This window comes from Hemiscyllium ocellatum, chromosome 26 (genome assembly GCF_020745735.1).
Source record: "Hemiscyllium ocellatum isolate sHemOce1 chromosome 26, sHemOce1.pat.X.cur, whole genome shotgun sequence".
NCBI lineage: Eukaryota > Metazoa > Chordata > Chondrichthyes > Orectolobiformes > Hemiscylliidae > Hemiscyllium > Hemiscyllium ocellatum.
Window position 1 is genome coordinate 58,694,438 of NC_083426.1, and position 14,581 is coordinate 58,709,018.

The window sequence follows — 14,581 nt, forward strand, 5'->3', positions numbered from 1 at the left end:
TGGCTTTAAGGGGAGGTTTTATTCTGTTTTTCCTTTGAAAGAGGTTGTAAGACAGAGGCACTAAGCAGTCTGCCAAGACCACTTGAGTAAAAAGCTTGGGAGGCCTTGGCTTTTTGTTTAACAGCCTGAATAAGTGTGGCCTAATCTCACAAATTAGGATTTCTGGATTTTGGTTTTCAACAGTATCAGAACTTATTGGGGTCTCAACAGAATTGGGCGATTTAGTAAATGTCTCCTGGCTGCCACTGTCTGTGAATGTTCTCTCAATGTTGTTATGAAGTTTTTTCTTTTATTTGTATTTTAACTAGAGTGGGTATTAAATACATCGCATTTTTGTTTTGACCAGTCACATTGTATCTGGATCACGGCACTTCATTTTGCCTTTAAAATAAGAAAAAGTTAGGCTCCAGGCTACCCTCTTGAAATATTTTGAAGATGTCTGGTCTGGTTCATAACTATGGCCATTCTGGAAAGACTGCCTCTTTGTTTTAGGAATCTTTTCTAGTGTAGTTTTCAGGAAATTCCTGTTGTTTCACTAATACATTCCTCTTTGATTGGCTGCTGTTGTCTCCTTCCTGGGTATGGGGTCAGTCTGCACAGCAACATTTCTGTTTGTGCCATCACTGCTAGGATCCATTTCTCCCCAGACATATAGTTCTAGGCCAGTACATTCTCTCCTTTATGGAATACCCTCAACTTTGAAGTCCCTGCCCTTGATTTTGTTCTACCACCACTCTAGTCTCTTTCGGCTGCAGTTAATCAAATATGATTTTTAGCTGGCAGTTGAACATTAAGGATGCCAACAAGCACTGTGTCATTGTGTATGGTATGCTTATGTATATGCTGAGAAATTTGTTGAGGAGGCATCCTAGTGGGCATTCCTGTTGTGAAGCCTTTAAGGTTAATACAAGCCTCTGTGCCCGTCCATTAGTTGCAGTGTGATATAGAGCCATTGTTGAATCAGTGACCTTCCAAGTACTCTTACACCACAAACTGTGAGCCCATGTCATTTGTGAGTTGTTCAGGAGTCCCAAATTTGTCAAAAATTTCATCCAGTTGGTCTATCAGTGCCTTTGCAGATGCCGACTTCGTGATTAAGGTCTCGGGCCTCTTGAAGTGGGCGTCCACGAACAACAATGCCATCTATCCCTCTACCAGTCCCGTGAAATCTACATGAATCTGTTGCCAGGTTGAATGAGGCCATTCACCATATGTGGAGGGACTACAACAGTGGCACCTTCCTTACTAATGTGTAAGATTGGCATGGTCCTGCTTTCTCCTCAATCTGGGACAAAATCTGATCCATTCCACCTTTGGCCACTAAAAGTAGTTCTTGGGTATTCCTTTCATTCGCCCCATGTTGGGATGCCCTTGGTGCACTTATTGCAGCAACTTTCCTCTTAACAGAAGGAAGCAATAACAACTCTCATTCCCCACACAAACACCCATCTGATACATATAACTCCCACCTTCCAAACAAGTCAGGGTATAATTTTGGGATGTTTCTATGACATGTCTTTCCTCTCAGGACTGAATCCATCACTTGGGATGGCATGGTGTCTCTGTGGTTGGCACTGCTGCCTCACAGTGCTGGGGATCCTAGGATCAGTTCAAACCTCAAGTGACTGTGCAACTTGCACATTCTCTCTGTGTCTGCGTGGTTTTCTTCCCTGTGCTCTGGTTTCCTCCCACAGTCCAACAGTGTGCAGGCTAGGTGCATTCATCACAGGAAAGTACAGGGTTAGAGGGATAGGGTAGGGAGAGAGCCTGGTGGGATTTCTGCAAAGTGTCTGTGTGGTCTCAATAGGTCAAACTGAGAGATTCTACGAACTTAAAAATGTCAAGACCACACCTAACTTGCTAAGACTGACACCTTGTCGTTCCGGGAAAAGTGCATAATTTACAGGTTGAAATTGGGAACTTCCTTATTTCCATGTAGTGGTAATTTTAATAAAGCAACCATTATTGCCATGCTTCTCCGACTATTGGTATATGATTTCATGTGAGTGACAGAGCCAGTGCCCATCTCTGCAGGTGTTTTGCCTATGCATGGGCCAAAAATGAAGGTACGCATCCAAAGCCATGTCAGCAACACAACATGCCTGCCATAGAGGAATTCTTAACACCAAACACAGTGCTCCATCCTTCCTTTTTGGCTTGGACATACTTCTCCTCCATCTTTGTTAGTGACCTTGATTTAAACACAATGGGCCCTTCCTCTCTGTTCTTCAAGATACATGATAATACACCCCATAAGGTGAGACATTGAAAACTGCAGTGGTAACTTCTGGTCAAAATGAATCAACAATTCTGACCTTTTCAAGCTTCCTTCACCTCCTAGTAATGCTCCTCATATTCCTGGGTCTATTTCTATGGATGTCCTCTTCCCAGCAACAGATGCAGGTGTTTTAGCACAGTTGCTAATCAAATAAGAACTTGCCATAGAACTTTAAAAATCACAAGAACAATCTCATTTGAGACACATTCTCTGATCTAGGGGCTGACATGATAGCCTTTATGGCCCAGGTACTCTATGGAGTCTTTAAAAATCACGTGTTTCTCCCTTTTTACTTGTAGGCCATGCTTCTGCAATTGTTTTTTTGGTTTCTTCTAGGTTTTGCAAATACTTCCCTTCAGATGATCTGGAAATTTCTGATCTTCAGAGGATCCAGTTGTGAATAGTGGTGAGTGATTATTCAACTCACTGGAGGAAGAAGCTTCATAAATGTCCCCATCCTCAGTGATGAAAGAGCCCAGCACATCAGTTCATTCACAGCAGTCTTCTGCCAGAAGTACCGAGTGAATGATCCATCTTAACCTCCTCCAGTGGTCCTTGGCATATAGGTACAAGTCTTTAACTCCATATCAAGAAACAATTGGAAGCAGTGGATCCTGGAAGGGCTTATGGGCCTTAATAAATGTTCCAAGAATGGTAATTAAGACTTGTGCTCGAGAATTTGCCACTCCCCTAGCCAAGCTCATCCAGTATAGCTACAACATTGGGATCTACCCAATAATGTGGAAAATTGCGCAGGCATATCCTGTATGTAAAAAAACAGGACAAATTCAACCTGACCAATCAACCTATTCTCAATCATCAGTTGTCATCAACAATGCTTTCAAGCAGCACCTGCTCACCAATGACCTGCTCAGTGGCATCCAGTTTGGGTTGCGCCAGGGCCATTTAGCTCCTGATCTTATAACAACCTTGGTTCGAACATGGGTAAAACAGCTGAATTCCAGAAGTGAGGTGAGAGTGACAATACTTGACATCAAGGCTGCATTTGACCGAGTGTGGCCTCAAGTAGCCCAAGCAAAACTGGAATCCATAGGTATCTGGGGCAAAGTCTCCACTGATTGGAGTCTTACTTTGCACGTGGTTGATTGATAGATTTATTGTCATGTACAATGAAAAGCTTTGTTTATGAGCAGTACAAGCAGATTATAGTAAGCAAGGATATACAAATCAAAAAGACTTAGATAGAGGCGTACATGTTTACATTGCAGAGGGCATTCACGAGGCAAGAGCAAAGTCAGCATTATTTGAGGCTAGACAGTCTATTCATCAATCTAATAGTGGCCAGGAAGAAGCTGTACCTGAATCTGATGTGTGTGTGTGTGTGTGTGTGTTTTCAGCCTTCTGTATCTTCTGCCTGACAGACGAGGTTCTCAGAGATCATTACTGGAATGCGATGGGACCTTGATGATGTTAGCAGCCTTTCCAAGGTAGCAAGCCATGTAAATGGAGTCTAAGGATGGAAAGTTGGCTTCTGTGATGGTCTGGGCTGTGTACACTATCTTGTGTAGTTTGTTATGGTCCTGGGCAGAGTAGTTGCCATACTAGGCCGTTATGCAACCGGACAGTATGCTTTCAATGGTGTATCTGTGGAAATTCGTCAGGGTCTTTATAGGTATGCCAAATTTCCTGAGGTGCATGAGGAAGAAGAAGCGTTTTTGTGCCTTTTTGATCCTCGCAAATACGTGGAAAGTCCAGGACAGGTTGTTGGTTATCATCACGCTGAGGAACTTGACATTCTCCATCCTGTCAACCTCAGTTATGTTGATGGGGTGTGTTCTCCTCCTTTCTTTCTCAAGTCAATGATTGGTTCTTTAGTTTTGCTGCTGTTGAGAGAAAGAGGTTGTTCTCATTGCACTATGTAACCAAGCCCTCTATCTCCCTTCTGTATTTGGACTCGTTGTTCAATATCCGTCCAACTGTGTTGGTGTCATCAGCAAACTTGTATGCCATTCATTTGGAATTTGGTAACATAGTTGTGGATGTACAAGGAGTACAATAGGGGGCTGAGGACACATCCTTGAGGGTCTGCAGTGTTGAATGTTATTGTGGAGCAGGTGGAGTATTCTTATCTTCACTGATTGCGGTCTGTGGGTCAGAAAGTTTAGACAGTGACTGTTGGAGGTCATCCTCTCAACTCTAGGAACATTTCTGCAGGAATTATTCAGGGTAGTGTCCTAGGTCCAACATAAGTGCTTCATGCAACATGCTTCATAAATGACCTTCCCTCAATTATAAGGTCAGAAGTGGTGATGTTTGCTGGTGGTTGTGTAATGTTCAGCACCATTTGTGAATTCTGATACTGAAGCCATCCATGTTCAGATGCAACAAGATCTGAACAACACCTAGGATTGGACTAACAAGGGGCAAGTAACAATCGCACCACATAAATACCAGGGTGTGACCATCACCATAAGAGATAATCTAACAATTGCCCCTTTACATTCAATGGTATTGCTATCACTGAATCTCTCACTGTCAATTCACCTCCTTCCTCCTGTCCATCTACAAGACACAAGGTGCAGCTCCAACAATAGACAAGAAACATGACACTATCCAGGACAATGTAGCCCACTTGACTGGCACCACAACAACAACATTGACTCCCTCCACCACCGACACTCAGTAGTACCAGTTTGTACTATCCACAAGATACAATGCAGAAATTCACTAAAGATCCTCAGACAACATTTACCAAGACACTTCCATCAGAAGAACAAGAGCAGCAGGTCCAGGGGAACTCCACCACCTCTCCAAGTTGCCCTGACTTGGAAATATATTGCCATTACTCCACTGGTGGTGGATCAAAATCCTGAAATTCCCTCCCTAAAGGCATTGTGGGTGAATCCACAACAGGTAGACTGCAGCAATTCAACTCACCATCACCTTCTCAAGGGCAACTGGATACGGGCAATAAATGATGGCCATCCCACAAATAAATACAAAAAACAAAGTACCATCAAGGTAACATTAGACACCTGCCAAAAGGAAATCATTTGTAGCAGAACAGTCCACTGTGTGTCCTATCATCAGCGGTGACTGGGACTCCTTCACAGTACCCATCTGCAAATAGACCTAATAGACCTGACAAAACATTTTTAAGAATTTCTTTCCTCCAGCTAGTCCCCTCAATGACAGAATTGGTTTGACTGTGACCTTCAAGTTATCACAAAGCTTCAATGTTTTAAAGACTGGAATCACTGGAGGCGCACATTCCCTATTGGTAACTGGTTCCAACATTTCCAGGTTCACAACTGGTCTTTCCAGTTCTGCCTCCACTTTAGGCTGGATGGCGTATGGTACTGGACCTGCATGCCCTCCTGCTTCAACCGAAGTTTAAGCTCTACTCCTTTCATTACCTCCAGGGCTCCTTGAGGACATCTTTATACCTAAAAATCTTTATACCTGCTTTTGAGCCCGCCAACCTATTAATTATTAATGCCCTATTTAACTTTAATGTCTAAAACCAGCATTGAATGAATAATGCATGGTAGCTGTTTTTCACTACATACAAAGGAAATTCGGCACACTTGGGCATTGCCTTTAACTTTTCCTTTTATAATGATTTGGGAATCAGAAACACCACTGCATTTATATCCATTTCCATCAGAACTCTGAAATGATCAACTTCCCCTCATACTGACAGGATGTTTAACTGAAAATCTGCTGACTCTGGGCCTTCAGCTTCTCCTGCAGTTTGTACTATCCACAAGATGCACTGCAGAAATTCACTGAAGATTCTCAGATAACATTTTCCAAACCACTTCCCTCAAAAGAACAAAGGCAGCAGATGCAGGGGAACACCACCACCTTAAAAGTTCCTCTCCAAACCATCCACCATCCTAACTTGGAAATATATTGCTAGGTCAAAATCCTGGAATTCCCTCTCAACTGGCACTGTGGGTCAACCCACAAGAGGTGAACTGCAGCAGTTCGAGAATGCAGCTTACCACCATCATTTCAAGGTCAATTGATATGGGCAATAAAACATATTCATCCCATAAATGAAGAAATAAAGATAAAGTACTTTATGTCTTGTGCTCTGAATTATCTTCTTTAAACACCCCGTCTCTCATTTGAATTGTACTCAACAATTTCAGGCAATATAACCTGAAATATGTTACTGGCAGCACTGGGCTTCTTGACTCCACGTGGCGACTTCTGCTACATTGGTGGCATTCTATGGTTGGTACCACACTCTGCTGAGTTTCCTCTACTTTCTGCACCCATGGATCATCACTGAATTTTTGCTTCGCTGATGGTCAACTCCATCTAGGCAGAAATTTTGAAATTTGCCTTAAAATCAAGGTCAGTCCTTGTTAGTAGCTTCCATCGGATGGCTTTGTGTCAGAAGCCATATACCACATGGTCTCACACATCATTTTGGAGGAATCCTCCACATTCACAATATTTCACTGACCTCATTCAGGTGGCCATAAATTGGGCGATGGACTCTCATTTGTGCTGCACCCATTTATAAAAATGAAAACTTTCTATGGTCATGAGTGGTGCAAAATAACTCCCCAAATGTTTGTATAGTTCTTGGTGCGTTTTTGCAGTTTTCTCTGGTTGCACCAGACTCCTTAGAACTGAGAATGCTTTGCACCCAATGGTACTCAAGAAAGCTGGTATGTTATGCCTTAAGCTATTTTGTTAGCTTTTAAGCATATTCGGTGTACACAATCCTGCCTTCTGTCTCTTCATCAAATAGTCCCATCACTCAAATTGGCCCAGCGTTTTATTTTCCTGCTGTGGGAATTTTTCTGGCCACTCAAATCTAACAGCCGCTCACAGTCCAAGTCCCGTAATGCCAGCCGCTCCATCACCAACTGTTAGCATTTGCATTCACTACAAATCATAAAAAAAAGCTTTAAATACATGATTCCTTATCAAAAATAAATTTCTGACATTTGTTTCTGGCTTCTCTCACCCCTGATGACTGAAGGCCATCAGTGAACATTATAACAGGCACTCCATAGGAATTCAGAAGAAACTTCATAATCTGAAATGTGATAACAATGTAAAGCATTATCACAGAGAGCATTGAAGTGAATAGTATTGATGCCTTCGAGGGAAGCTCAATAACTATTTGAGAGAAGGGAGATGGTTACCATGATAAATTTAGATAAGAAGAGATTTGGGGAGACTCAACTAGAATATTAGCCATGGACCAGATAGTCTTTTTTTTTCTATGCTATTTAATCTATATAATCTGATTTACCCTGATCATTTCACTGTAAAAACTGTACACTTTGTCATATTTGAGCTTCTTAAGCCAATCTTATCATTTATTTTATTCTCTGGAATGTTTTAATTCAATATTAATGTATATGTGTTTTTATCTTTTTGGTTCACTCTGTTTTGAGAAAACTTCAGTGTGATGGCTATCATCATGTTTCATGACATCACAGTTCCTGATATTTGTTGCGTACAGTCATCACACCAGGAGAAAGTGAGGACTGCAGATGCTGAGAATCAGAGTTGAAGAGTGTGGTGCTGGAAAAGCACAGCCAGTCAGGTAGCATCCAAGGAGCAGGAGAATCAATGTTTCGGTCATAAGGCCTTCATCAGGAATGGTGGTCACCACACCACCAGGAGGATGTAGATGATTTGGAGAGAGTATAGAAAAGGTTCACCAGGATGCTTTCTGAGATGGGAGTTTTTAGCTATGAAGAAAGGTTGGATAGACTGGATTTGTTTTCACTGAAATGCAGGAAGTTGAAGGATGACATGATAGAAGTTTATAAGATTATGAATAACTTGGATAGAGTGGAAAGTATGAGGGTTTTTCCCAGCACAAAGGATTCAATTACTAGGGGACACAGCTTTTGGGGGGTGGGGGGGGGGTAGCAGAGGCATGTTTAAGATATGTGCAAGATAAGTTTTTCACACAAAGGGTAGTGAGTGCCTGGAACGTGCTGCCAAAGGAAGTGGTGGAAGCAGACACAATAACCATATTCAAGAAACGCCTGGACGAATACACGAATAGGAAGGGAATAGAGGGATACGGATCCTGTAAGTGAAGACAGTTTTAGAAGAGAAAAACACAATATGTCAGCACAGACTTGCAGGGCCAACGGCCTGTTCTTGTATTATATTGTTCTTTATATATGAAAATCATATTTACATGGCACTAAATACTGCTGGGAAAGGTGAATCTGAAAGACATCAATCTATCTTGGCAGATTTAATTGAGGTCAATGGAAATCAAAAATGTTATATCCTGTGTAATTTTATTTTCAGTAAAACATTAATTTAAATAAACAAACAGAAAATGCTAGAGAAACTCAGCCGGTCTGGTGACACCTATGGAGAGAGAAATACAGTTAATTGTTCTGACTTCTTCAGAAACTTTTATTTAAATGTTTTAAATATGTTGATGTAATCTGGTTTAATCAATAGTAATTGATTATTATTGTGATTATATATGAGGTTGGGTATATTTCTCTCAGATTTCACAATCTGTATGCATGAATGATGACCTCCTGAATCAGCATGTTTAGATTCCTAGCAGTTATAGATTTCAGTGTTTTCTAAACTATAGGATGCCTGATAAAAGTATGCGAACTGGATTACTGTATGTTTCTGAGACCCAAAAAGTTGAACATTAATATTAAAAGATAAAAGTCCATTAATTTCAAATTATAGATTAGAATTCAAATCAATCTTTATTGCCACACTGAGTATAGCAAAAAGCTTATATGCAGTCATTTACAGCACCAACGTAGGTACAAAGATAGCTATTTACATCTTCTTTAGTTACAAAATCTCAGAGACTCAAGAAATAAAATGTCCAGCATTGCAGAGATACAAGTTCAGAACTTCCAGTCTGTGCTTGGCCCTGGCTCCCGACTGCACCAGACTTCATTTTGAGAACCATGAGGCTAGGAGACAACTTTAGACTGCCATGCCGGGCTGAGGACACTTCGCTGGGCTGAGGCTGCTATGCCAGGAGGCTGCTACAGTAAGGTTGGGGAGGCTGCTATGCCAGGCTGGTCGGTTACCATGCCATGCCAGGAGGCCATTGTACCAGGCCAGAAGGTCACGAGGCCATGAGTCATCACTGGAGACCAAGAGTCATAGCCCAGAATCGTTGCTCTCTGGAGGCCAGGAATTGTTGCCAGAGGCCGGGAATCGTCAAAAGCCATGAGTGAAGAAGAAAAAAGTACTAAGAGTGTAAAAGGAAAAAGAAAAAAAGAATAGGCAGAGCAGATGAGTTCCATCTGGAGCTTCCGAATCCACCTCCAGCTTGGATCCTCTTAGAGTATTCTTGGATTGTTGCACTAATGATCAGGGGACAGAAATTGAACTATCTCAACAGTTGAGCAGTGTACTCAATGCAAGTCTGTAAATTCCAATACATTTATGCAATACTGACAAGCAGTGACTGGTGAGCACCAAAGTGTTTAGTGTTCATAATATATATATTAATAATGTAGATGAGAAAACTAAATGTAATATCCCTAAATTTGCAGATGACACAATAGAGCTTGAACTGTGAGAAGGACGTAGAGATGTTTTAATTTTGAACATAGTGAGTGGGCATTGCATGACAGATGATATATAATGTAGATAAATCTGAACTTATACACTTAGATAGTAAAATAGGAAACATACAATCATAGACATAGAAACATAAAAGCTAAGAGCAGGAAGAGGCCATTCTGACCTTCGAACCTGCTTCGCTATACATAGTTGATCGTCCAACTCAGTAATCTAACCCTGCTTTCGCCCATAACCTTTGTTCCTATTCACCAAAAGTGCTTCATCTAGCCGCCTCTTGAATACATTCAATATTTTGGCATCAACTACTTCCTGTGGTAATGAATTCCACAGGCTCACCATTCTTTGGGTGAAGAAATGTCTCCTTATCTCTGTTTTAAATGGTCCACTCTGAATCCTCAGACTGTGACCCCTGGTTCTGGACACACCCACCATCGGGAACATCCTCCCTGCATCTGCCCTGTCTAGTCCTGTTAGAATTTTTTAAGTCTCTGTGAGATTCCCCCTTCATCCGTCTGAACTCCAGCAAAAACAATCCTAACCTAATCGATCCCTCCTCATACATCAGCCGCACCATCCTCGGAATCAGCCTGGTAAACTCTGTCGAGAACAAGAGAACCCTTCCTCAGAAAAGAAGACCAAAACTGCACACAGTGTTCTAGATGTGGCCTCACCAAAGCCTTGTATAACTACAGCAACACACCCCTGTTCTTCTACATGAAACCTTTTGCAATGAAGGGTGCATACCATTTGCCTTCTTTACTGCATGCTGCACCATCATACTTATCTTCAACCTTATCTGAATGGTGATATATTGGGAAAGAAGAGGTGCAACAAGACCTGGGCGACCTGCCATTCGCTGAATGTAATCATGTAGGCAATGAAGAAGTCAAGTAGTATGTTGGCCTTCACAGCAAGACAATTTGCATACAGGAACAGGAATGTCTTGCTGTAATTGTACAGGGCCTTGATGAGACCACACTTACTGGAGTATTGTGTGTGATTTTGGTCTCCTTACCTGAACTACGGAGAGAGTGGAGTGAAGGTTTACCACATTGCTTACTGGGATGGCAGGATTGACATTTGAAAAGCGCCTGGATGTGTTAGTGCTATATGCATTGGAATTTAGAAGAGTAAGCAAAGATCTGATAGAAAACTCTAAAATTATCAGGGGGTCCAGAACCAGTTAACGAGGCAAACTAATATGAGTGGTGAGCCAGTGGAAATCTGTGCCAGTGGAAAACAGCTGAGGCCAAAACTTTGAATTCTTTCAAGGAATTGGCAATGGTTATTAGAGATAAAATGATCAAAGGGAGAAAGCAGAAACAAGAAACAGACTTAGCGGATCAGCTACGATCATACTGAATGGCTGAGTACTCTCAGAGCCAAAAACCCTATTCCTGCTATCTTCTGTTTCTTTCAATATGCAATTACTTTGTGTTCTTGCATAATCTTTTCAAGGTAACCCCATTTTAATACTCATGCACTAATTAGGCCCTCGCCTCAAGATGTTCTTCCCCCATTTATATTAAAATCAATCCCTTCCACTGTAATTAGTTCTTTCCATGTGCTGCAATCCACTCATCTTACCCCACCTAGTTTTCAGTACCTGTGGAGCACATTTTCCAGGGTAAGAAGCCTGTAAAACAAACAGATAGGAGCAAAAGCACATTTCCCAGCTTAGCTTATTGATTCCTAGTTTCATCCACTCCCTATTCATTTGTCAGTCACTTTCACTTAACAGCCTCTAGCTGGGCCATGTTGATGCATCAACATCCCAGGCATGCTCAGCACTCAGTGCTGAAAATATTTCTAAATTTAAGGAAAAGCATTAATCCAGTGAGTCAGGGATTGTGTCGCTTGAACCTCTGGACTTAGATTAGATTACTTACAGTGTGGAAACAGGCCCTTCGGCCCAACAAGTCCACACCGACCCGTCGAAGCGCAACCCACCCATACCCCTATATTTACCCCTTACCTAACACTACGGGCAATTTAGCATGGCCAATTCACCTGACCCACACATCTTTGGATTGTGGGAGGAAACCGGAGCACCTGGAGGAAACCCACGCAGACACGGGGAGAACGTGCAAACTCCACACAGTCAGTCGCCTGAATCGGGAATTGAACCCGGGTCTCCGGTGCTGTGAGACAGCAGTGCTAACCACTGTGCCACTGTGCCGCCACTTAGTAGCCTCTTCTCCATAGCTGTAATTTCTGCTTTGGAAGATGGGGAACTCACAACCTAAAAAGTAAACTCTCTAACCCCTCAACCAAAACTAATTCCAAATAAGTAATGTTTCCAATTTTTAGCTCCAATTGGCAAATACAATGTATTTGAAATGATATAGTGATGGGAAATAACAAGTTGTTTGGTAATGCAGAATGTAAATCCAAGCCACTGTTACTTTAGAAATAACATCTTGACCTCATCTGTATTTTTCAGGTACTTTTCAATTGTGGGGGCATACCATTCAGGTGGATTGGGCAGACCCTGAAAAAGAAGTGGATGAGGAAACTATGCAAAAGGTTAAGGTACTCTATGTCCGAAACCTGATGATATCCACAACAGAAGAGACTATCAAAATGGAATTCAACAAAATTAAGCCTGGAGCAGTTGAACGAGTAAAAAAGCTCAGAGACTATGCATTTGTGCATTTTTTTGACAGAGATGATGCAGTTACAGCTATGAATATTATGAATGGAAAGTGTATAGATGGTGCTAGCATTGAAGTCACCCTTGCAAAGCCAGTTAATAAAGATGGCTCTTGGAAGTACACTCAAGGTAGTCAAGTCAATATTAATTGTGAAAATCAATGACTAACATTTACCAACAAGGAAGATGGGATAGCAAAAACCCCAGGAAGGTCACCAAGCTTACCGGCACGTCTGAATGGTCACCATAGCCCATGCTCACCTGAACTGGAGAGATGCACATATCCTTTATTCCCTGGAATAAAGCTTACACCTTTGAGTATTTATTCATTGAAGCCTAGCCATTTTCAGTCCTCAGTTACACACTTGGAATATTATTGCAACAAAAATAATTGGGCGCCACCAGAGTACTACCTATACTCAACAACAAGTCAGGATGGGAAACAACTGCTTGTTTATAAAGTGGTTATTCCCTCCCTTGCGAACAGTTCACAAGGTACACTGAGCCATTTCATGCCTGATAAGCTCTGCACAATGCTGGAAGATGCTAAGGAACTAGCTGCACAATATGCACTAACACATTTAGGTTAGTATTTCTGTCTTTCTCTCTTAACTTTATGTGCAAAGAACAGATGAAGTCTGCACCACATTGCAACAATGTATATATTTTGAAAATTAAGTCCTGTTTCAGCTGTAATTTTGAAGTAAGTGAAATGCCTATTACATTTTATTCATTTAAAAATAAATGCTAATTTCATTCTATTTCCGTAACTGAATCCTGTAGGCATTGCACTACATTCTGAATAAGTATAAAAGTCCCCCAGAAAAAAAAATCTATTTTGTAATGATAGGGGAAGCTTTTCTAAGTGCACAACTCCAGTCTTTCTGCTTTGAAACATATTTGTAAACCTAACTGTGAAATGTTCACACACACGTGAATATTCCAGAGATCTCTGTCTAAACTATTAAGTCAATATATTTCACAAGAAACACTCTATTCTGGCTTAGTGAGTATGAAAGCAGAGCTTTTCAGTAGGTTTTGTCCACCAAGGAGTCACAAAGCTCTGGATTGTTGGGAAACTAACTCTCCTGATATATGATCAAAGCAGAGCAACATTTTAGGAAGCGGCAAGAATTCCTTACTGAGACATCTGACTTCTGGGTAGACAATGAGACAAATTGCTAATATATTTTCAGGAAATCCAACAAAGTGAATATGCTGTGACAAGGATGATTGTGGAAAAGTATTATAATTTCTTAAAAAATCATCTTTTTACAAACTAAGGCTTAGTTACAGTTTTTGTTATATGAGAATGGTGAGAGTTCAGGATGTTTTGCTGTGCACAGCCTATGCTTCTTATTTGAATATGCAAGGATATGGATCAAAGACAGGCAGAAAGGATTAACTTAACTTAGTTTCATGTTCAACATAACACCGTGGGCCGAAGGGCCCGTTCCTGTGCTATATAGTTCTATATTCTACATTCTATGATACATATGTCGAAAACATTGTTATAGAGCAGAAAACATTATGTCAAGGAAGACAAACTTTTAGAATGGGAAATCAAAGCACAATTGAATTGTGGAGTTGAACTTCAGTAGTCATAACCCAGTCATTTGCAGCTTTGCCCCAAGATCTGTGAAAAACTTGGACAAAACATACAAAACTGTTGATTGAAAACAGAGATAAGGTTTAAAATCCAGTGACCTTTCTTCAGAAACATAACTTTGTTTTCTTTCCACAAATGCGTCCAGACCTATTGATTTTCTCCAGCAATTTCAGTTTTTGTTTCATTAAAGCTATTGACACGAACACCATTTCTCTGAGGGTTCTGCAAATGTTTACAGAAGTTTTCAAAGTTAAATGGAAGAAAAAGAAACATGAAAGTTCAATCTTGATTTTCTTTTTCTGAGCAGGAAGGACAGAGGGTGAGGCATAGGTGGGTTTGGAGAGTAGGCCAGTGTTAGAGGAGTGAAAGATAACTGTAAGAACATATGCTAAATTGACTGAGATCTGGACAGATTAATTTAAGATGCATGAGTAGGTTGGGAACAGAGGGATACAGATGCTTAGGAACTGGGCGACAGGATTAGACAGTGGATTTGCTTCGGCTCAGGATTGGAGGT

General features: G+C 41.1%; 1 protein-coding gene across 1 annotated transcript in view; it reads left to right on the forward strand.

The window, feature by feature from the left end:
- The window catches only part of LOC132828273 (probable RNA-binding protein 46), a 94,155-nt gene extending 81,110 nt beyond the window's left edge, over positions 1-13,045 (forward strand). The window contains 1 exon segment of the mRNA XM_060845248.1: positions 12,246-13,045. Within this exon segment, the coding sequence (XP_060701231.1) occupies positions 12,246-13,045 (800 nt within the window).
- The last annotated feature ends 1,536 nt before the right edge of the window (positions 13,046-14,581 follow it).